The 22,606-nt window shown below is 38.6% G+C and overlaps 1 protein-coding gene across 15 annotated transcripts in view; it reads left to right on the top strand.

Annotated features, from left to right (window-relative positions):
* MCF2L (MCF.2 cell line derived transforming sequence like) overlaps positions 1-22,606 on the top strand; it is a 158,981-nt gene that overhangs the window by 121,741 nt on the left and 14,634 nt on the right. For 14 of the 15 annotated variants that reach the window (XM_061472710.1, XM_061472712.1, XM_061472698.1 and 11 more), the window contains 13 exons: positions 99-189; positions 10,270-10,389; positions 11,170-11,286; positions 11,786-11,935; positions 12,620-12,744; positions 14,146-14,260; positions 15,207-15,326; positions 16,164-16,355; positions 16,572-16,763; positions 17,456-17,615; positions 17,761-17,831; positions 18,860-18,936; positions 19,970-20,036. In XM_061472710.1, coding sequence (XP_061328694.1) covers positions 99-189; positions 10,270-10,389; positions 11,170-11,286; positions 11,786-11,935; positions 12,620-12,744; positions 14,146-14,260; positions 15,207-15,326; positions 16,164-16,355; positions 16,572-16,763; positions 17,456-17,615; positions 17,761-17,831; positions 18,860-18,936; positions 19,970-20,036 — 1,597 coding nt within the window. Of the gene's footprint in view, positions 1-98; positions 190-7,243; positions 7,397-10,269; positions 10,390-11,169; positions 11,287-11,785; positions 11,936-12,619; positions 12,745-14,145; positions 14,261-15,206; positions 15,327-16,163; positions 16,356-16,571; positions 16,764-17,455; positions 17,616-17,760; positions 17,832-18,859; positions 18,937-19,969; positions 20,037-22,606 lie in introns of those variants that run through there. The other variant, XM_061472711.1, reaches the window with a different exon arrangement.

Below are 22,606 nucleotides of genomic sequence, written 5' to 3'. Positions count from 1 at the left end.
CCTGGGTCATACTGCCTTTTCGAGTAAGAGAACCAGAGGAATTCTGCTTGTATTTTAACTCAACTTTCTCTTTTTCTTCTTTCCTCATCCAAACTTAGTTTACGAGATGCTGGAATTGGATTTATTCTTGTCATAGATCGCAGACAGGACAAATGGACCTCTGTGAAAGCTTCTATTCTGCGAATAACAGTGAGTACTGTCTTAACTCCTTCAAAAGATTTTTTTACTGTTGAACCCTCCTCTTAGAGTGGAAAATCAGCCAATTTCTTCAAAAGAACGGTAGCCAATAGATGGCACAAAAAGTATCCTGTAGTTCTTTTCTACTGGAGCTGAGCATCATGTGTCTGTGGTGTGCTTTAATGGAGTTTGCAGCTCAGGACATCTTCCTGAGAAGGCACTTGGAGAGCATGTGTGTGTGTATGCACCTAAATGCATGTGGCTTGCTGCTTTCCCAGGTAGGGACCTATATTTGCATGGACAGCCCATGACTCTACCTTTCACTGTTCCAGTGAGCTTCCAATATAGGAAGAGATGAGGATGAGGATTCTGCCTTACTTTGCTGCTTGTGAAAGGACTTGTGATGTCCAAATTAAAACAGGGGTTGCTTGTAAACAGGAAAATATTATGTACTTACTGTGATCCATTAACAGCACACACAGTTACTTTCAGTCCCACTTTTAATTAATGTTTTTAAAATCAGAAAACAAAGTTTCTTAGAGGCTTTTTTTATTTGCACATGTAGGAAAAGACAGATTCATATTTATGATTTGCTCAACCTACTGTTGGTTTACTTTACTTGTTTCCTTGTTATCCTTACTTGTATTGTTGGTGCTTATAATCTTTCGAGTAAGTGCTGAAAAACAGAGCTGTAAGCATCTTTTCTTTAACTTTTAATGGCTAATAAAATTTGGCTCTGTTAGACAGAAGAGAAATCAAAACAGTGAATGTTATTTTTGTGTAGCCCCATTCTGACGAAGGAACTGTTTGTTTATCATATGTTAAAAGGTATTTATTAAAGGTAATACATTACTCCCACTACATGACTTCTTGTGAATGAATATGTAATGATAAATATTCCAACAATACAACTTGTTCCATGATAAGTATGTCAGGAATGTTAAAATACTGAAAATATACCAGAATATTAACAAAATTTGATTTTGCAGTTCATTTTGAAATTTTGTGATGCAACTTTGTGATTCCAATAGTGGAAACTGAGAGCAGCATAATTTAGAGTGATTAAAGAAAAAGTGCTGAATCTTTGGAGTTTTTGAATCTCTAAAATTTCAATGCTGTAGTTTCTGTTCAAGGACAAATAAGTATTCCACAGATGGCAGTCCTTTTATTTATATAATTGGGGTGCTTGCAGGTGGGAGATTATTACAGACAGGTTGCTTATAGCCATAATATTAATGTTTATGGTAATGTTCCTCCAGTGTGTGTCATTTTGCCTAGAAGCACGATATACAGAACTTGAGTATCTATTCACTTTGATAAGGGACCCATCACTGGAGTGATGGCATTCGTGCCTCAGGGCTTTGCCTGGAGAAGGGTGTTTAAGCACAGGAAGTGCTGTGGGTTGCAGTGCTGTTGATGATGAGTTACTTTCCTTCTTCCTTCTTTTCTCATTCTTCTATGAGCTTTATTTAAAATAAAATAAATAAAAAAAACCCCACACTTCTTAGTTGAAGTCTAATCTCTTAGAGGCATGACCTTTTTCTGTATTTGTTTTGTTGAACTGGCTCAGCTCTGGCTTCGTATTTCACGCATGGATGTGTGTGGCAGCCTTCCTTTGGGCTTCAGTAGGAGTCACATCATCCTTGAACACCTGAAAATTTCATTTTCCTATTCCAGAAAAAGATCTGGTAAAAAATAGTTTGCTGTTGTCCACCATTTGTTTGCTATAATCTTTGCCATAAATGAACTCTAAATACATTTCTGCTGTCTGTTCCTTAAAACAGCAAAGCCAGATGTACACAGTGTGTATCTTGCACCAGTCATGAGGATTTCTCTGGGTCTGGAGATGGCCAAAGATTTTTTTTTAAAATGGCTCAAGGGCAACTGGAAGCTTAATTTCTACTTGTTTGTTTTTTCTAACAGTCAAAGTTGTCTTTTGATAGCAATGAAGCGTCTGAGTGTCATTTGTGTTGTCCAGATAGAAACTAATGTTCGAAAGGCTGGTATCCCAAGCAATTTTGATTGCTGCTGTATGTGAGGATATGTCTCACATTATTTGGGAAGAGAGTTTTGGCTGTTGCCTCATTTGTTGTAGTTCCTGCAGCATCCTCCCTGTTGCCTTTCCTGACTTTTCCCTAATCATCCAGAGGGGGTTGACCCTCTTGATTTGTGAAATCGGAGATGCCAGTGTGGGGTGCTGTGGCTGAGAGCATCTGCCCATCACTAATATCTTGACAGCTGTAGGGAATATATTTGTAGGCACTGAGCAGCTGCTAACCAGAATTTTGTACTTTTTTTTAGTATTATTATTTTGTGTTATTTTCAAGACCCTTCACATAGAATTGTTTAATTAGTACTAGTGGGTGTTGCAAGTATGTTTTTGAAACAGAAGTGATGAAGAAAATCTTTTTTTCAGGCTGAAATTAATGTGGAAAATTTTTCTATATTATAAAAATTTTCTAGACTTCATTTTTTCTCCCTTTTTGATAGAGATCATTTTCTTTCCTGGGACTGAAAAAGAATAATAATGAGCTGAATCTGTATTTCACAGTGATTCTTGTAAGGTTGCTATAGACAGTCAAGGCTGTAAAGACAGAGGTAAAGCTATTTTTGCAGACACAGTGGAAGGGCAGTGGCTGCACCATTCACCCAGGAGGGCTGCTGCTGAAACACGTGCAGTGACAGCAGACCTGACACCAAAGCCAGAGGCACTGGGCTGAAAGATGGCGCCTCTTTTCCTGGGATGTGAAAGGGTGCTGCTCTGTTAGTAGTTCCAGTGTGTTTTCTTAAAAAAAATGAAGCGCATGTCATTACATGATCTTTGTCTCTGTGGTCCTGTCATCACTGTCTTCCTCTATCTTGAAAGGCTGAAGTGTGAACTCAGTCCTTCAAAGAAGAAACTGCACTCAACATCATTAAAAGTTCCACCATAGCCATCAGCCTCACACTGAAAGTCCAGATTTCCTAAACTTGGTGTTTAGGGAATAACATAGGTGTGGGCAACTGCTGTTGAGGAAGCAGGTGGTAGTGAGAAAGTTTTATCCAGTCACAAACTTTGCAGCCATTTCTAAATATGACAAGAGTTGGGTTTTATCCAACCTCCTAGAGTAGCTTACTTTGTGATTTGCCATTTTTGACTAAGGATGTATTGCATGCAGGTTTCATGCCTTCTGTTTTAGACTGCATTGTCCAGAGCACTGGTTTTTTTCTTAGTTTTTCATAAATCAAAATTTTGTCTTCACTGTAGCAGAGGCTTAGCCCATTAGTGGCTTTGAAGATTAGGGCCAAGACCTTTAGCTGGCAGGGGGAGACCAAAAGCCAGTGGAGAGACTGGAGTGCTAATACCAACCTAAACCTTGCAGGAGTCAGGCAGTCCCGTGTTTGTGCCATCAGGAGTTGTTTTTACATCCAAGGTGAGAAACAGTGAAGTACAGTAATCCAACCTTGAGTTCTTTGGCTTTGTAGAGAGGTGTTGAGTTTCTTAGTGAGTTGTTGTTGGAGAAAAGATGCTTCTAGTAGTGATGCGCTGTGAAAGGCACTATTTTATGTTGTTATGGATAAGTATTTCTCACTAGCCCATCTTCTAGCAAGTTCTTTGAATCATGTTCAGTAATGATACTTAACAATTCATATCAGTTAAGTTTGAAAAAGCTAGTGGTCTTTCAGCCCCTACTCATTTCTTTTTTTTGCCTGGATTCAAAACAAGAGCTTGACAGTATGATGAAGTTACTATTCATATTAATATTGTGGCTATTGTTATTAATTATTTCAGTTAATGATAAAATAAAAGGTTATTTTGAGATTCTCTATGGGTTTGTCTTACTGCTTTGGATGTTTTATTACATGTGCAGGCACTTTGTCCTTACCCTTGTAAAGTCAGCCATTTTTTCCTTTTTATTATATAGAGTTTTAATATGCAAAAAGAGAGAAGTGGTTCACTTAAGATCTGAAAACACGATCATAACATCACAAACATTAAATGCAGATCTAATGCAGAACAGCTCGATGTTTTTAAAACTAGATTTCAAACTGCTGCTTTTATAAATTGATTTAATAAAAGATTCTTTCCTGACAAGATGCCTCTTTCAAAGGCTTCATTCTAGCCAGGAATAAACAATCTGGACAAAAAATAAAAAGAAAAAAAGGGGAGAGTGGGGGCATTTTTTAGCTCCTTTATGTACGGAGGTATTTTGGAAAGAAGTGCCCTGTGGCTTGTGGCATCCTAGTTAAATGCAGAAGGGAAAACACCACCACAGAGCTTGGTGGTGTGAGTATGTTGAAGCTCTTCATAAAACGAATACTAGTGTTGTTCCAAGTATTTTAAGAGTGAACAACTAAAACTGAGTCAGGAAGTAGGTCTTTGATGGCTCACATGGTTTAGATAGTTCTGAAAGCTGTTTACCTGGAATGTGGGGGAAAAAAAGATCTTGTAGGTTCACTGTTTATCAGAAAAACTTTCCTTTGCTGTGTAGGAGTATAAAAGACTTCTGAGCACCTGGGCAGCTGAGTGAATTGCTCTGTGGGATTGAACAGTAGACGGCAACTTTATTTTAAGTTCATCTCTGTCTAAAAGGTATACATACCTATCCACATAATTCCTTTGTATACTAAATAAGCCTTAGGAGGGCGTAGTATACGTGAGATATGAAAACTCAGAAGTGTTGGCTTTCTTTTCCAAAGCTCACCATTGTGTATTCACTACTGCAAGCTTTAGTGACTAGCTTCTGGTTGTAGACCCCAGCCACTGCTCTGCTGTGTGCTGCCTCTTTCTGGGAGCGGCAGCCTGGCAGTGCTACATACTGTCTAAGTAAATATTGTGACTGCTGTAAAGTATGTGATTTAATGAGATTTATTCCTCCTTTGAAAATGCCATCTGCCTAATAGCCTATAGTGCATGTGCGTATACGATTGCTGTCAGGCAGGAGTGTGGGGGATTGCTGCTCTGCCTGACTGGTCCATATAAAATTGTCAGACGACTTAAACAGCTCCCTGTTGGGCACCAACAGAGCAAGACCACATTACAAACTGGAAACCAAAGATAGGAAGACTCTTAGTACTTGTCTTTGAAATGCTGTCCCTCCCGCCCTGCAAATAAGCTTATCAGCAATCAGGCAGGCATTGCTTCATGCTCAGCTTTTGCAGTTCCTTACCAGCCATTCAGCATCGTGTCATCTTCATACGTGAGATGGCCTGCATCTCCTTACCTCCCACTGTTAGGAGCTGCTTAATTTCAGGGTTAGTACTAGTGCTACAGATAGCCTCTCTGTCATTCGTATTCTGTGAAGAAAAATGATAATTAAGTCTATATGTATCTAATTTTACATTAATTTTACATTCTGTCAAAACCCCAGACTAGTTCAGTCTGTCTAATATTGCCCATTTCCAGAAGCCTGGAGCATGCAGTGGAAAGCTACCCCATCCCTGAGAAGCAGAGGCCTGAAAGAAGGGGCATCAACCTGTTCCTGAGTATTAATTAACTGGTTTCCTGGAGTATTTAAGGTAGTCCCTCTTTTGTCCAGCCAGCAAAATTTCTCCCCATGTTCAGGGTACTTATAGAGCAGCCATTTTGAATATAAATTCCTATTTTGGTCAGATTTATTTCAAAGCTGATATTTACTTGCACATCTACATCTTTTTCTGTTCTTTGGAATTGGCACTGGCCTGGCTGGATGGGAAAGTGAAAGAGACAAGCAGATAAAAAACTAATCCCATGACTGTCATGAAGTACCAAACAAGTGCCAGTGTTAATGCAAGTGAGATGAAGGAATATATGGGTTGCACTCTAGTAGAATAGTGGCTACCCTTATTTTCATAGAGGATAACAAAAGCATGACCCCCGATTTCCTTTTGCCTAGATATTAAATTAATTTAATTGCAATATTTGAGACAAGATGTTGTGGGAGCAGTTGACGTTAATCTAATAGACAGACACTTTCAGAAAAAAGCTTTCAAGCACACAAACCCTTTTCAAGTCTCAGTGATGTTCATTGACTTCGCCAAACAGTCCTTGAAGGCACTTTATTTTATGGCACTACTAAACACGCATGCTTAACATTTGACACTGCATTATTGAGAAGTCATTGTTCACTCTGTCTGCTTAGCATACAATGACTTCAAAGAAATATGCTGCTGGACTGGAACAGAGATTTCTTGTTTGTTCTCTTGTACTCAGGGTGAAGCTGACTGGCTGATGAAGTTCACACACATCTAAGGAGTGTGTCTTGCATCATATCATTTTCCCTGCAAGTCACAAGGGCTTTGGCGGGGGGCGGGGAGAAGCTGGGAAAATAGTAATATTTGAGCAGGGCAGATATAAGCTCAGATAAACCAGAAAAGCTGGTACAGGTCCAACATTGTTTACTGTAGCAATGCTCCCTTTTCTTGTTGTTTCACAAAGATCAATTTGCAGATTTGACACTAGCCATAACAAGCAGAGGAGACATTTTTTTAAACCTTGGGTTCTTTGGGGGCGTGGGTGAAAGGGGGGGGAATGAAAAAAACTCTGAACTTTTGTTGAGAGAGGGGAAACTTCTGGCAAGCCTTGAATGGGAGTTAAAGTGGTACAAGACTGTATGGAGTTAAATAGCATTGTTTTGGGTAGACACTGAGATGGAGAATAATTGTAATGTGCATTCTCTGTTCTTTGAATTGAACACTGATGAGACCACCTACTTAATTTGGTCATGCAATTAAAGTATTTCATAAAAGCTAATACACAATTTAGAAAAATTTACTATTGCATTGCATTTGGCTACCACTGTTTGCTTCAGTAATAGCCTAAATATCAGAATCACAGAATAACAGCTTGGGTTAGGAGTGACCTTTGAAAGATCATCTGGCTCAACCTTTGATGGGGAAAGGGAGCCTCAATGAGATGGTCTTGGTACCCAGTCCAAGATCGTCTTGTAAACCTCCGGTAATGAGGATTACCGCATCCCTGGGGAGGTTGTTCCATTGAGTGATTATTCTCACCGTAAAAAATTTCTTTCTTATATCAAGATTAAAGCTCTCCCCAGTGCAGCTTGTGCCCATTGCCCCTTCTCTTCTCCACATGGTTCCTTGTGAAGAGAGAGCCTCTGTCCTCTTTGTAGCCACCCTTCAAGTGGCAGCTGGAATGCTGTGATGAGGTTCCCCCTGAACCTTCTCTTCTCAAGGGAGAACTGATTCCTTCAGTCTGTCCCCATCAGGCAGGGTCTCCAGCCCTTTGATCATCTTTATGGTAACTTAAATTTACTTTTTGGTGTCTTTCATGCTTCATAATTTCATCCTATTTTATGTTTCTAATGTATCTACTCAGTTTGAAATTAACAGCATAGACATTTCCCAGTATTCTGGGTAAAGGCTAAATGGGTTGCAAGTATGGTCTGCCAATGGCGCTATGTCTGGATGTCATGTGGTGGAGTAGATATTTCATATGAAAATACGTTATCTAAAAGATACTTCTTCTTGGAGCTTCTTCATCTGAAATGTTGGCATTGCCAATGAATTAACTTCACCTTTTGGAAGCTGAAAATCAGTAGCTCAGGCTCTGAACAGTGCTATTTTAGGCACAAAATTAATTGACACATGCCTATTGCATGTGTGAAATGAATAGACTACATGGCTATCATTCTGAAAAGCTTAGTCAGGAGGTTTAATAAAAAAAAATGTTGTCCATTCTCGCAATGCCTCCAAGTTAAATAATTTTCTCAAATAAATTTGCAGCTGTCCTTGGTACAATAATTTTAAAACATGGTAAAAACCCTTCTTTTCTTAACTTTTTCTTCTGAATACAGTCAGGAATTTCCTATTAAAAGTTTTTAATTTGACAACTGTGGGTTAGTACGTCCACAGGGTGTACTACTTTTAGTACAGAAAAAGATTGTTTAAAGTGCAAGGATGAGGAGCTGGTGTGGGCACTTACCTGGATTCTCTTCCCCATCCTTAGGCAGACTCCTTTGGGACTGAACCCCATGCTTTCTAGAAAATTTAGACATCACCAAAGTGGAGGCAGATTGTGAAGCTCAAGCCTTTAAGGTTCCTCAATCAAATTGAGATCTCTGTTGTATACTGAATATGCGATGAACAACAGTGAAGTCTTCCAGAAAAGTTTTTTAACCACTTCTCTCTTTTAAAGTTTGTGATTTTTTCAGTGCTAAATACTTGGAAGTCTTGTAAACTTCAAAATGAATATTAAACCACTCTCTAACCTGCCAGATACTAGCAGTTTCACTAGGCATGGAAACAGAGCATAGTGTAACAGCTCCTTCAGTCTGTTTCTGGATTTTTGTCCTTTTTTTTTGTCTTAGTTCAATTTGCTAGAAATGTGACATAATTTCCAACAGTAAAATGAAGAAAATGGCATACTTATTCATTATAATGCTCATTCCTGTAGTGAGCTTCACTGTCTCCATACACTGGAAATACTGAATAGGGGGAAAGACTTGCATGATTTCAAGAATTTCTAAATGCCAAGTATCACAGTATCACAGTATGCTAGAGATTGGAAGGGACCTCGAAAGATCATCTAGTCCAATCCCCCTGCCGGAGCAGGAACACCTAGATAATGTTACACAGGAATGCGTCCAGGCGGGTTTTGAATGTCTCCAGGGAAGGAGACTCCACAACCTCCCTGGGCAGCCTGTTCCAGTGTTCCGTCACCCTCACTGAGAAGGAGTTTCTTCTCAAGTTTAAGTGGAACCTCTTGTGTTCCAGTTTGTACCCATTACCCCTTGTCCTATCATTGTTTGCCACTGAGTAGAGCCTGGCTCCGTCCTCGTGACACTCCCCCTTTATATATTTATAGACACTGATAAGGTCACCCCTCAGTCTCCTCTTCTCCAAACTATAGAGACCCAGCTCCCTCAGTCTTTCCTCATAAGGGAGATGCTCCACTCCCTTAATCATCTTCGTTGCCCTGTGCTGGACTCTCTCCAGCAGCTCCCTGTCCTTCTTGAACTGAGGGGCCCAGAACTGGACACAATACTCCAGATGCGGTCTCACCAGGGCAGAGTAGAGGGGAAGGAGGACCTCTCTCGACCTACTAACCACCCCCCTTCTAATACACCCCAGGATGCCATTGGCCTTCTTAGCCACAAGGGCACAGTGTTGGCTCATGGTCATCCTGTCGTCCACTAGGACCCCCAGGTCCCTCTCCCCTACACTGCTCTCTAACAGGTCGTTCCCCAACCTATACTGGAACCTGGGGTTGTTCCTGCCCAGATGCAGGACTCTACACTTTCCCTTGTTATATTTCATCAAGTTATTCCCTGCCCAACTCTCCAGCCTGTCCAGGTCTCGCTGGATAGCGGCACAGCCTTCTGGCGTGTCAGCCACTCCTCCCAGCTTAGTGTCATCAGCAAACTTGCTGATAGTACACTCAATTCCCTCATCTAAATCATTGATGAATATATTAAATAATACCGGTATGCAAACCTCTGCCATGCAGAGTTAGATCCTTAGTAATTTAGTGCTATTTCTGTGCTTTCCTTCTTCTCTTTTCTGTTTTCCCCCCCTATCACTTCAAGAACTGGGAAAGATCCATCAGACTATTGGTTGGAAGATGATGAGGAAAAAAACACAGCTGAGAATTATTATGTTCAACTTTTATTTCTGTCTGTAAAATTAAAGCTTTTTTCTACGCTGCTGTTTGAGAAATTCAGTCTCAGTGGCAATGGTTTGTGTAGGCAACTGGCAAGGTAGTATATGCACAAGTTAGAAATGTGTTGTTAGGTGTTCAGACAATAATGGAGGTTTCTCTTGGCACCCGCTATGAAAGTGAAGATAAGGTAACTGTGAGAGTATTGCTGTTGAAAAAGTATTAATCCACCACTGTTTATTAGCCTCCTTGGCTGGATGTAATTTTAGCTGAAGAGCATTACAAGCCAGCCCCAAAAAATGTGATTACAGGAGAGTAGATTCCTGTTCCCAAAGAAGAGTAAATGTCTTTTTGAATGAAGCTTTTTGTACAAGTCTTGCAAGTTTATAATTGGTAACCCCATTATGGGAGGCCTTTGATAGGGTTAGTCTGTGGTTTAATGGGGGCTTCTCCTTGTTCAAAAATATTTTCTGGAGCTGAGAGACAGAAAATAACAGACTAAACTTGTTTTGCAGGCATCTTTCCCGGGAAACCTGCAACTAGTCCTCGTTCTGCGCCCAACAGGGTTTTTTCATCGAGCTCTCTCGGACATTGCTTTCAAATTCAACAAAGATGAGTTTAAAATGAAAGTACCTGTAAGTAATCCTCTGGTTTTACTTTACTATCAGAAATTCGTTAAAGTACGTAATGTCACCAGTGAGGACCAAAAAAATCCCAGCAAAAAGGCGCGTTTAATGGAGCATGTGAATTTTTAAGCAGATGCATTTCCCATGGACAAATACTATAGTTTCTATCATTTGAGCAAACATACAACTGTTTCCTGTTGTTACGTCACCAGTAAACCCACTGGTAATACTCTTGTTTGTAAATGTACAGTGTTTATAGTTTAAAATAAACTCTGAAACTATACAAGTTAAAAATATACAAGTTATTTTACTTATTGGATGTAAACTTCAAGGGTGAAAGATAATCTTTAAGATACTTTTCCCCCAACCCCTGTTTATTTGGGGGAAACAGTTTTTACATGCCAAACTACTGGAGGCACTGTTGTTCTCTTCCACAGACCCAGGATAACAGGGGGAAATGAATAAGAAATGAATGTTGCTTTTAGAAAATAGCTGTGTATGCTTTATCAAGATAAAAAAAAAATAATCTGGTGGTATAATTCATGTTGTAAAATCCATAAGCTTTTTTTAAATCTGCCTGGTGCTCATGCTCATACGCAGTTTTTTACTTTTACCATTTTCTTCAACTGAAACGACTTTAAAGTTTATTTTTCTGCACCCAAAGGAAATAGTTCCATCATTTGCTTCTGTACTGAACTGAATTTTCTTGATCGGAGGCTGAAGGATGGGGCTTAGAATCCTTAACAAGAGACTTCTCAACACATTCCCCTTTTTTCTTTGCTCCTGCAGATCATAATGCTGGGCTCAGTATCAGAACTGCAGAGTTACATTGATAAAACACAATTAACAGAAGATCTTGGTGGCACCCTGGATTACTGCCATAACAGATGGCTGTCCCGTCGCACTGTAAGTCTTAGTTGTTGTTATAACTTTTCAGTTTAATGATCTGGTTTATACATTGTCATTTATAAAATAGATTCCAAGTGATGCAAGTTGACTTTCTCAGAGTGAGAAGATGTTCCCAATGGTACTTAGTCATCTTGGAGAAATAATATGAGTAATAATTTGGGAGTGGTTTTCTGAACACTTGGAGCAAAGGAATTACAGTATATTATTGTGTTGAGGTTTATTGGTTTTGCTACAAGAAGAAAAAGCTGAAGTTGTAAAATAACTCCAGAGTATAAAAATATGAGGAAGATATACCTGATACAAGCCTAGGAAAAATATACAATTAAGGAATTAATGGTGACGGTATCTGTTGCTTGCAAAACTATACTTTGACCATTTTTCATGTAATTCATCTGCTTGGGTTTGTTTTGAAAGTTACATTTTGTATGCATGTGTGTGTTTGTGTATATGTATGTGATGAGCAATGAAACATCTTTAATGATTTTTATTCCAAAAGGCTATAGAAGGTTTTGCCCAAAAGGTTAAGCAAACAGCTCAGATTCTTCAGTCCTTTGGGACTGAACTGGCTGAAACAGAACTACCAAATGATGTGCAATCAACCAGCTCCCTTCTTGCAACACACACAGAAAAGAAGGACAAAATGAAGGTATGTAATTTTTGTAAAAATGCTATTTTCCAGTTAAACTGTGTTTTAATTTATAGCTAATAATGTTAATAGAAAATTTAGAGGATGTTAACAGACAATGTGAAACACTGAAATCTTATTGAACTTGTTTTGCTTGGTTTGATGTTAAATATCCTTGCATTCAAAAATGGCATTTCTTGAGTCTAAGTTGATGTTTGTACAAATGCATAATGACCTGTATGCAGAATCAGAAATTCCTTTGTAAGTAGCAGTGTGTTTGGTTTGCATTTTTGTTTGCAACAAGAAATTTGATTGTATTTGTGTGCACATATGAAAATATTTGACCTTTTGAAAAACGGACAAATATTCTTTCAAATCAGATAAAATGAAACCTACTTGGGGGTTTCAAAGCTGGATATCTAAAACTTATGAGATGTTTGAAGCCTAAGGAGATACTAGAAGCCTGTGTATCATGAAAATTAAACTAGGTTACATTGGGATTTTAAGATGGTAAACATAGAAAAAAAAAATGTCATTTAGAATTTACTCTCTGTATTTGTTGTCAAACGCTGCTTTAAATCAAACTATGCTTGCTCTACTGCTGTTAAGGCTTCAAACTGGAAAAAGGATTTTGTTTTATGAAGTGTGCTTTAAAAACCAACAGAACGCAACTACAGTGTGAAGGGGTTTTGTTTTGTGTTGTAGGAGGATATCAGGTTAGCAGTAGAACAGGGAGATGACATCCTCGGAAGTATTACAAAACCAGTTACTGAGAATCCTGAATACAAACTGAATCAAGATCAGCTAGACAATCAAACTACAGTAGAAAGGTGAGAGGAGTGGAATACTGAATGTGCTGCTTTTCTGTGTTTTTTGACCCTTTCCCAGCTCTTTTACTTAGTTTGTTATGCATGCTTTTGAATTGAATGGGAGGTTTCTTTTTCTTTAAATTTGCCCAAAGGAGCTTCTAGCTTTGCTTGATATCCTATCAGTGTTGTTAGTAGCTTTTAATTCGTTACTAGGGAGTGCACCGCTCTTGAAGTATCTATGCAGAAACTTCCTATATGGTTCCTTTGGGCATATAAGTAATAGAAGTTTTTTCCTTTGCTACCCCTGCAAATTGCTGCCAGGTTTTGAAGACATTTTATCACCACAGAACAGATGTAAATTTTCACAAAGCTATGAAAGCGTTGCTTATTTCCCCCAGGCAATATTCTGCATTCTTTTTTTCTCTGTCATTCTGTGTTTCTGCTACAGTGGAGCTGACTTTTCTTTCCAAATAACTGTCCATTCCAATACACAAAGCTTGGCAGAAGTCACTTTTTTTGGTCACTGTTGCTATCAGCCATCCGAAGGACAGCCAGGGTGGGGGTTGCTAATTTATCCAAAATGTTCCCACTCAATATAATATCTGAGGGAAGTTGGAACAAACTGTGTGTTTGCATGTGCCTTTTTTCTACTTGGTTTTAACTTGTAAATTCAGGGTTTATTTCCATGCTGTTGAAGACAAGAGTTCATTAAAATTCTGATGGTATGGCCTTCTGTGGACATAGCCTAAGTAAGGCAAAGCACACTGGAAAGTCCATAGGATAACATACTGTCAAATGCAGTATTAGAAGACAAGTTCAAAAGTAAAAATTCTAAAGCATTCACCAAAATTATACTTGAAGAAGGCTCTTTTCATTGCAGTACTGCTGTGCACTTGCCTGAGGTATTTAAGAAGTAACTCTGCTTGAAAGAGAAGCAATGACCTTCGGGTTTATTATGAGCCTTGCTCCAAGGAATGAAAAGTAAGGGCAGCTGGCTGGTCACAGCAGTATGACTTTTTGCCTTCATTTTTGCTCATAGCCCAAGGCTTGGGTTCCTCTGGGTCCTAGCCCACACACATTTGCATGTTTTATTTATGTGTGCTAGCCCTAAGTACCCATGTCCTGAGGCCAGAGCTGAGAAGAAGTCTGTGTGCAGCAGCTAGCTTCAAATCAGCACTTGCCAATTTTTCAGAACTTAATATTTGTGTTGGGTTTCAGTTTTGCACCAGTGTTATTTTAGGAAACAATTCTGTGCAATACTCAAAGTTTCCTGTATTCAGTTTATTTTTTCTGGAAAATATTGCTTTGGGGAAGCCTTTTGTTTACTGTGTAAGCTTGTATTTTCCATTGAAGGTTGAACCCATCTTTCTTACAGGTTTTTTTGGGGGGCGTTTGTTTGTTTTTTGTGGTTTTTTTTTCAAGGCTTCTGGCTCAATTACACGAAACGGAGACTGCCTTTGATGAGTTTTGGATTAAGCATCAGCAGAAACTTGAGCAGTGTCTGCACCTTCGGAATTTTGAACAGAATTTCAGAGAGGTGAGAACTTCTTGGTGGTGGTCAATATTTGGTAATATAGAAATGATGCAGAAGAAAATACTTCCCCCTCTTGTTTTTTCAGCTCTAGAGTGTGCTTGGAAGTTTCTCCAACCTTTTTCTTGTACATGTCCTTACTTGACATACTGCTATCTTTACTACCTAGAATACTTGCCTATAGAGGCATAATAGCTTCTCTTCTGCAGTCTTACAATCTTTTTTTCTTCCATGGGCCCAGCAGTGTATAGAGGTTCAAAAACTCCTTTGAAACCTGCTCTCCACTACAGAAGCATAATATGCTGTCTGCAAGGCTTTCATCTTTCCAGTAGGCCTTTTCATGGAACCAAGACGTAGCTAAAACCTTCTGGCTGAAATTGTCTCCAACACTGTGGGTGGGAAGTTGCAAACACACTGTTAGAAGCTGGGTGGAGGCTGAACTACAATTTTTACAGCCAGTTTCTGATCTCATGTTAGTTTAACTCATGTGCTTGGTGGCACTTACGGTCTCTTTACACTGGTGTAGCTGATCTCAGGGCACAGCCCCTGTGTCTCTGTGGGAGCAATGCTCAGAAAACCTCTTACAAGTGTATGTCTGTCTCAACCAACTGTTAGGTTGAGGACCTATCCCTCATGTTTTGCTGTTTATGTTAATGTTGCTTTGTATTAATGTCATCTGGTGAGAACAAGATCATAAATGTTTCCCGAGCATTAGTTTTCCTGGTTTTTTTTTTCTCTTCAGTAGCCTATTTCACTGCCTTTTCTTAGCATTTGTTTTCATTTTGAATTGTGGGTAAAGGTAGGCTGACAAAAAAAGTTATTTGTCTCTGTGCCCAAGTTATCCCATAATGCGAATAACCTGACTAGAAATAGTAGCTAGCAGCTATTTACCTGATGGGTCTTCAGAGAGGTGGAATCATCTTCATTGATACATAGCTGTGTCTCGTTTCAGGTCAAAGCAGCTTTAGATACTGTGTCCGAGAGACTGTCTGCTTTCAGAGATGTGGGAAATAGCTGTTCACATGTGGAGCATATTTTGAAAGATCTTGCCAGCTATGAAGAAAAATCATGTGTAAGAACTCTCTAGGTCTCCTTAATTTCTAGTATGACAATGCATGTGTGGAAGGGAACTGTGTTTGAGTATAACTTTTGAGCAGGAGCTTAAGCTGACAACAGGGCAGAAGAAGTCTCTCAGGTAATGTGTAGAAGGAATTTGGAACGAAGTCTTTAACCACTGGAGCAGCTCAGTTCTTAAAGAGCAGAGTGACCATTCACAAAGTCAGGGTGATCAATTTGTGAAGGAACTGCATGAAGTGTATACATAGCCAAATTCTGCACTTAGCGATCAAGGGGCCACTTCCATTACAATTAAAGCCATTTATTTAATTAAATCTCAGAAATGAGAAAGCTGTGTATTGAATGTATAATATGTTAAAAGATGAACAACAGAAACAAACACTCTGAACAATGTAGAAAAGGCAACTTATTACGATTTGTGCTTCACAATAAAATATATAGCTCTGTAAGTGAGGTTGTTGCTCATGGAGCTAAAGGACTGGAGTTAGGTACTTTTTAATTTGGGTTCAGATTGCTACTGTACTCCAAATTGTATGCTTATGCACACAAACAAGCTGCCAAATACATAAGACATAGAAAGACAGTAGTGGTTCCTTTGCAGGGTGGCGTATGATAAAATTCACTGATGTTTCTGAAGTACTCTGATACAATAAAGAATATCGCATTCAAGTTCTTGGGCATCTGGAAAGAAAAGAAATCATTTTGATTTATTAAGCAAGGCAGCTATTAACTAAAGAAGTAGTCTTTATCAACATGTGTATTTACTGCATAAAACATTTTCATTGGTGTTGATTTGAAAAAAGATGTACCTAAGTCATATTTGCTTTCTTAGGAAACTGTAGCAAAAGCCAGAATGCTAGCTTCAGAGGGTGATGCTTTTATTCAAAGCAATCATTATGCTGTGGACTCCATTATTCCAAAGTGCAGTGAACTTCATCAGCTCTGTGATGCCTTCACTACTGAGATAGAACGGAGGAGGAATCTTCTTAACAAATCTCTAGAACTGCATGGCTTACTAGAAAAGGTAAATTTTGTATGAACAGTCCTGTTTTCCATATTGTTTACTAAAACCTCAGCCAATCAGCTGTCAAAATGGCAGGTAAAGCATACGTGTGTGCTGGAAGCTTTCTCCTTAAATAGTTTGAATACATCACAAGTAGAGGCATGAAATATTTTAGACCTCTTAGTGTTTGATGCTGGTGTTGGTGCATTCTAAACCTGTTCTTTTCTGTGTTTCTAGTCTATGAAGTGGTGTGATGAAGGAATTTATCTGCTGGCTTCTCAGCCAGTAGATAAGTGTCAGTCTCAGGATGGTGCAGAATCAGCATTACAGGAGATTGAGAAGTTCCTAGACACTGGTGCAAGCAACAAAATCAAGGAGTTGAATAAAATTTACAGAGAGTATGCACACATCCTCAATGAAGACCTAAAGGTACCAGAAGACATTTATGTGTATCTATGCAGCCATTTGTTAATTTTAGAATTTCTCTCTTGCATGGCCATTGATAAAGCTAAATAATCAGTATTAGGAGTTATACCTGGGAATTGGAAAGCCAACACATTTCCCTACCTAAGGTGCGGGTCCTGTCATATCTTTGGAAAGGCATCAAGGGCTTCAGAGCCTTTTAATAACTACTTCAATTTTTCAGGTAGCAAATTGCTTTTAAAAGAAATTCTCCTAAGTGAATATTTGATTTTTTTTTTTTTTTTTTTTATGTAGCAAAAAGGGTCCTGTCCTTAATATTTGTATGACTTCCGCTTTGTAGCTGCCTTGGTTTAGAACCTGAGAACATGCCCCTTTTCCTCCTGGTTGATCTCTTCATGTAACAGAACCATTAGACACTGCCAAAAAAAAAATTTTTTTTTTTTTTTACAATTTTTAAATTGGAACCTGAAACCCACTGGTTTCTCTACAGCAAGCACACAAAATGTTTTATGACATGATGGTCCAATTTTGAGGTGTACTAAATGACTGGAAATTATGCCTTGTTGGGAGTGAAAAGTAAGGTAATATTTTTATATGTGGAATAAAAGCAATTGCAATTGCAAATCTATGTGCTGTAAATGTCAGTGTAGCTTATTGATGGGTCTCTGACCATTTATTCATTTCTGTGGCAATGTTAGGAGCATGTGCAAAAGGTTTTCCAGAAGCAAGAAAGTATGGAAGAAATGTTTCAAAAGAGACAAGTAAGTCTTAAGAAACTGGCAGCTAAGCAGACACGTCCTGTTCAGCCAGTTGCACCAAGACCTGAAGCCTTTGTAAAATCTCCTTGTACCTCTCCAGGTAAGTGACTGTAGTAGCCTTTAATTTTTTTGCACTGTGCAGAGAAATTTAAAGAAACTTGCAGCTGTAATTTGTGGTTGCACAAACATCTGTGTCAGATCTGCTAAAGTTCTAACTGCCGTTTGATTTTGGTTTACGTGCTTAGGTCTTCAAAGGGATTACGTATCCAATTCAGAAAGTAGTGCACTTCGGAGGGTAAATTACAGAAGAGGAAAGGTAATTGTTTTTCTTTGTACTTTTCATGTTTGAGAAAGTCCTAATACAACAGAATATTCAGGAACTTCAAGAAGAATGAGGCAATTCCACTGAAAAAGTGATGGTATTGCCCCTATTGAAGTAACTCTGGTGAAGCAGTCATGTGGATTGAATAGAGGCTGCTTTGTCACTGGGCTGGATGCGAGGGAAGGTAAAGTAAATAGTTGCCTATATTAGGAAAAATGTTAGGGGCAGCAAAATATAAAATCTATGAAGAGGAAACATTTTTTATTTGCCAGTAGTAACTGGCTAGTCTTAAAACTGGCAGAAGTGAAGAGGTAGTTGTCATTGGCTCCAAGACAGCTTCACCTGACCTAATGGGTTGCCATTCCCAAGTGGGGATGGTCTTCCTGTCCCGCCTCTGGTGAGGAAAGTAACCTGACAGCAGCACAGAAACAAGCAGTTTCCCACTGGGTTAGAGAGTTGAATCAACTCAGCGAAAAGTTCAGCAAAAGACAACGCAAGGAGGATGGCAGGACCACATGGCCAGTAGGGACAACACTTCAAGATGGGGTTAGTTCAAGGGGGATTGAAAGCAGAACCTCTCACTTTTTCAGCAAGACATAATTAGGCCAGCCGTTACAGTAGAAGTTGTAAGAATGAACTTCTGTGACAAGGTATGAAGTTACCATAACGTTATCAGAGTACCTCATTTTAGCTGGGAAAACAGACTAAGGCCAGTGTTGCCCCCAAGATTATGCTAATGCTCTGATGTTGTCTTCCTGGAAAGGTGCCTCAAGCCACAGTCTTTTCTAAGTTGGTCTTTCATGGAGAACTAACTCACTTATGTCTAAATGTTCTTATGTACTTCAAGACCTCCAGGTTGACTTGGATTTCTTTGCAGTGCTCTTGCAAATTGCCTTCATTTTTAATGGAGTACAGTCTTTCCTGTGGAAATGCATTCTGAGTGCAAAGCTCCATATTTTAAAGTGGTTTTCCCCCACCTGTGATGCCATGATAATTTTTTTGTTGTTTGTTTCCACCTTTAGAGTGAAATGACTGAACTCCATCAAAGCAGAGGAGGATCTACAATGGATGATGAAGAAAACCTAGCTGTGTTACGGCAGTAAGTATATTTTGATAAAAGAAAAATCCTTTTTCTCTGATTTGGTTCCAGCAAAGGCTGAGTTTGGCTAATGATTTGATAAGACAGGTATGCTTCTCTGAATTAAGTCTCAGTACTTTTTTAAATACTTTGGCTATGCTCTGCACCCGGAGGAAGATATTTCAGTCTGTAGCATTATTTATAGTTCATATAGTACCCAGACTGTAGCTTTGCAGGTGATGTTATGGCAGGATAACTACATATTTTCATTTCAGAGATTATATAGTTTTGAGTAGTAACCTCCTGTAAATCTATCAGAGTTTTTGGACTCCATGCTGCAGGAGACTTTGTTTTTTTATTTGACTTTTTAGTCCCTGTTTTGAAAACTGTACAAAAAAGATAATTTTCTTATATAAAATACTGAGTAGCATCACTTATATTAAAAAAGTAACTTACTTCCACCTGCAATGTGTATAGCAGAGCTTGTCTTTCTGCATGTAAACTGGATACTTCTACTGTATTTTCACCATCACAAGCATGTTAAATCATACAAAATCACAAGGGGAGGAGGTTGGGAGAAGCATGCTTGCTTAACCATTAGGGAAATTAAAGAAGCATTGTGATATTAAAAGGTTGCCCTAAATGCCGTTAATTTAAAAGGGTTGGTGTAACTCTGAGTCTATATTTGATAGTTCTGTGCAACACTAACTCCAGCTCTTGTATATTTGTGAGCACAGCATAAGCAGGTTTTGTACATACAATGATAAAATGCTTCACTGCTTCAGCTCAGTTACTACAGCACTTAAAATGCTAGACTTGACTTATTTTCCTGTTTAAACACATTATCAGAGATTTTAAAATGTTTTAAAAATATGTGCTTACCAATAAGGGTATGTAAACTGTTGACAGAAATACCCATGAAATATTACATTTTTCCGTTACCTGGAAATTGTTCTTCTATTGTCTGAGGTAAAGTAGAAACATAAAGTTAATGTTGCCTCATTACTTTGCATAACTGAATAGGCCTGCCCTAATTGCCGTTCTTTGTCTACAGGCATGTAATGAATGAACTTATTGAGACTGAACGAGCATATGTGGAAGAACTTCTCTGTGTCCTTGAGGTAAAATTTTCAATTCCATTGTGGCTGTTAGTGAATCTATTTCCCTCTTCCATTTCATGGATGTTCTGATGCTTTCCTTATCGCTGTAATGTGTCAGCTTGTCCCGTCAAGCAGTGTGATCATTACACCTCTCTCTGCATCAGATTTTCACGGAGTCAGGAATGTGGATTTTTTTTTCCTAGAAATATTCACACAACTAAGATTTTGTATTAGAAAACACAAATTGGGCGGAAAACAACATACACCTAACAATTTAGGTGGAACATGGTGGGGTTTCTAATGATCATTTATTCCTTTAAAAGTTCATTTCAGAGTCTTGGATCAGCTCCAAGAAGGTTATGTGTAACACGGGGAAGTGTATCTGCATCAAGAAAACCTTGTGTCAGAGGAGAAAATTTGTTTATTGCATCCCTCTTTGCATACCTTTAAGTGATCTTTCAAATGTCTTGGGTACAACAGTGGGAACAGAGTTTCTTATAATAATACCTTCATTCAAAACTGTAAAGAGAACAAAGGTTGATATTCTTTTTGCTCCTTACTTGTGAAGGCACAGTTGCAATACTGCTGAGTTGGTTGTAGAAATATGCTGCAGTATTCTGTGTTGTTCCTCAAGTCTGCTAAGTCTCCAGACATGGATGTGTCATGTTCTTGTAGTCTGATTTGTCTCTAGGGGGTGACGAAGCTGCAGATAACTGAGGTTGATGAACTGGAATTGGACCAAGTGGGTACTTTTGGTGTCCGTGCCAATGTTAAGCTCCTAAATAGAGCTGTTTGAAGTTATGGACTGGAAGTGATGATTTCTGGAAGCATACCTTCAAGTTAAAGTATGAGGGTTTTGAACTCCCGTCTTGCTTTTGCATAGTTTGTGCTCAGCTTCCCATAGCATTTATGTCCTGGGTCCAGTCCAAGTGCTAGGAAGTTGATGACAGTAGGATGGTTGTATCTGCTGTGCGGTAATAAGGAAAGGTAGGTTGGAGTAGACTTCAAGCATCACTTTATTCTGTGCTTTTGAATGCAATGCTATCTGTGGTTCTGTTCATAAAATAAAGACTCAAAATAGTTCAAGGATTTTTAGTCCTTATTTCTGCTACTGGAGGGTTGTTGCAGAATCTTTCTATTACTCTTGTTTTGCACAGAATATAGTGCAACCCTTGTCTTGCTACGCCAAGCTGTCTTGGTTTTCTGACAATGTGATAGACTCTAGAATACCCTGACCATGCCAGGCACACTTCGCAGTGCCCCCTTGCAGTTTAGGATTCATCTCTCATGAACTTGGGTGTTTGGGACTGCCAACAGTAATTCTGGATGAGATCCTTGCTGAAGTATGGTTCAATGGCAGTCTTCCAGCTTTTGATTAATGCTAGTTATTAATCCATACCTCTGGCTATTTTCCAAATTCCTTTGTTTCTCCTATTGTATTAATTTTCCCATTTATCCTGTAAAATAACCTGGTAGTCTTTTGTATGGCAAGTGTCTCATTATTATGTCACATTTAATTGGCATGCATTTTCTCCCTGCCAAAACTCCCAGTGTAAAAAAAACAAGGTCGCTCCAAAGATTGGTTATTGGCAGTGTTTAAACCATGACAGTCTGAAACTGCTATAGCTGCTTTTATCCGAGCTTGATAGTTTTCCTTTCATTAATAACCATGATCATCTGCCTTTAGTCTGTGAAATCCATTTATTTTTCCTGGGGAAAAATATTGATTTTAGTCTATTTTTACTTATTATATTTGATTCCTTTTTCCATTTATTTCAATGCTTTTAGAACAGCTTTCAGATGGAAGACTTAAGCAAAGCCTTATGTATTGTTAAAGGAAGATTAAATGATCCCTGTGGCTGCGTAGTGTAGCTTTCCCTCCTCTTTCTTAAAGCACAAGTACTGTATAGGTAATAAAACATGAAGAGGTTTTAAATTACATTTTTAAAAGAAGTACTGCGTCAGTCTGCAGTGAAAAAAAATATCAAAAGCTTTTTGTAAATGTATGGATTCCTTGCTTTTATTTTTTCAGAATTCTAAAGTTCTGAGCTCTGTCAGGTTAAAAACCAAATAAAATCTAATTGCTGTCCTACCCAATGCTTGCATTGTTCAGGCTAGGCTAGTTCTAGTTTTTGTAGTTTGGACATCACTTTGAAATTAAGAATCTTACTTGTAAGTGCACTTTTGCTTATCCTTGAATTCAATTTGCCAGTGTGTTATAATTCAGTGCAGTTTATTATATCGGTGCCACTAATGCAATGTTCTGTTACCTGCAAATAACTATAGACAGCTTGTTCCCTCATACTAATAGCTAAGACTGGCATGAAGGCTTGTGTGTGTACTGGGATTGCATCTTTAAATGCAGATGTGTAAAGTTTTAATAGAAAAAGTACAAACTATAGCTTATAAGCAGTATGGGAATGCATAGTCTTTGCTTGGTGGAAATGATTGCAAACTTGTTTCATCTTAACTAAATTTGCAGTAACTATTCAAGTGTCTTACTTAAAGACTATCAGTGTGTCTTACTGGACTGATGGAAAACCAGAATTTGTATCCTTTCTTCATGATTAATACTGAGCTCTTTCTTTGCT

The sequence above is a fragment of the Pezoporus flaviventris genome, unplaced genomic scaffold (assembly GCF_033815535.1).
Source record: "Pezoporus flaviventris isolate CSIRO_AGI_PZ_B2104156 unplaced genomic scaffold, CSIRO_AGI_Pfla_v1 ptg000072l, whole genome shotgun sequence".
NCBI classification, from domain to species: domain Eukaryota; kingdom Metazoa; phylum Chordata; class Aves; order Psittaciformes; family Psittacidae; genus Pezoporus; species Pezoporus flaviventris.
This window is presented reverse-complemented; position numbering and strand designations above follow the sequence as displayed.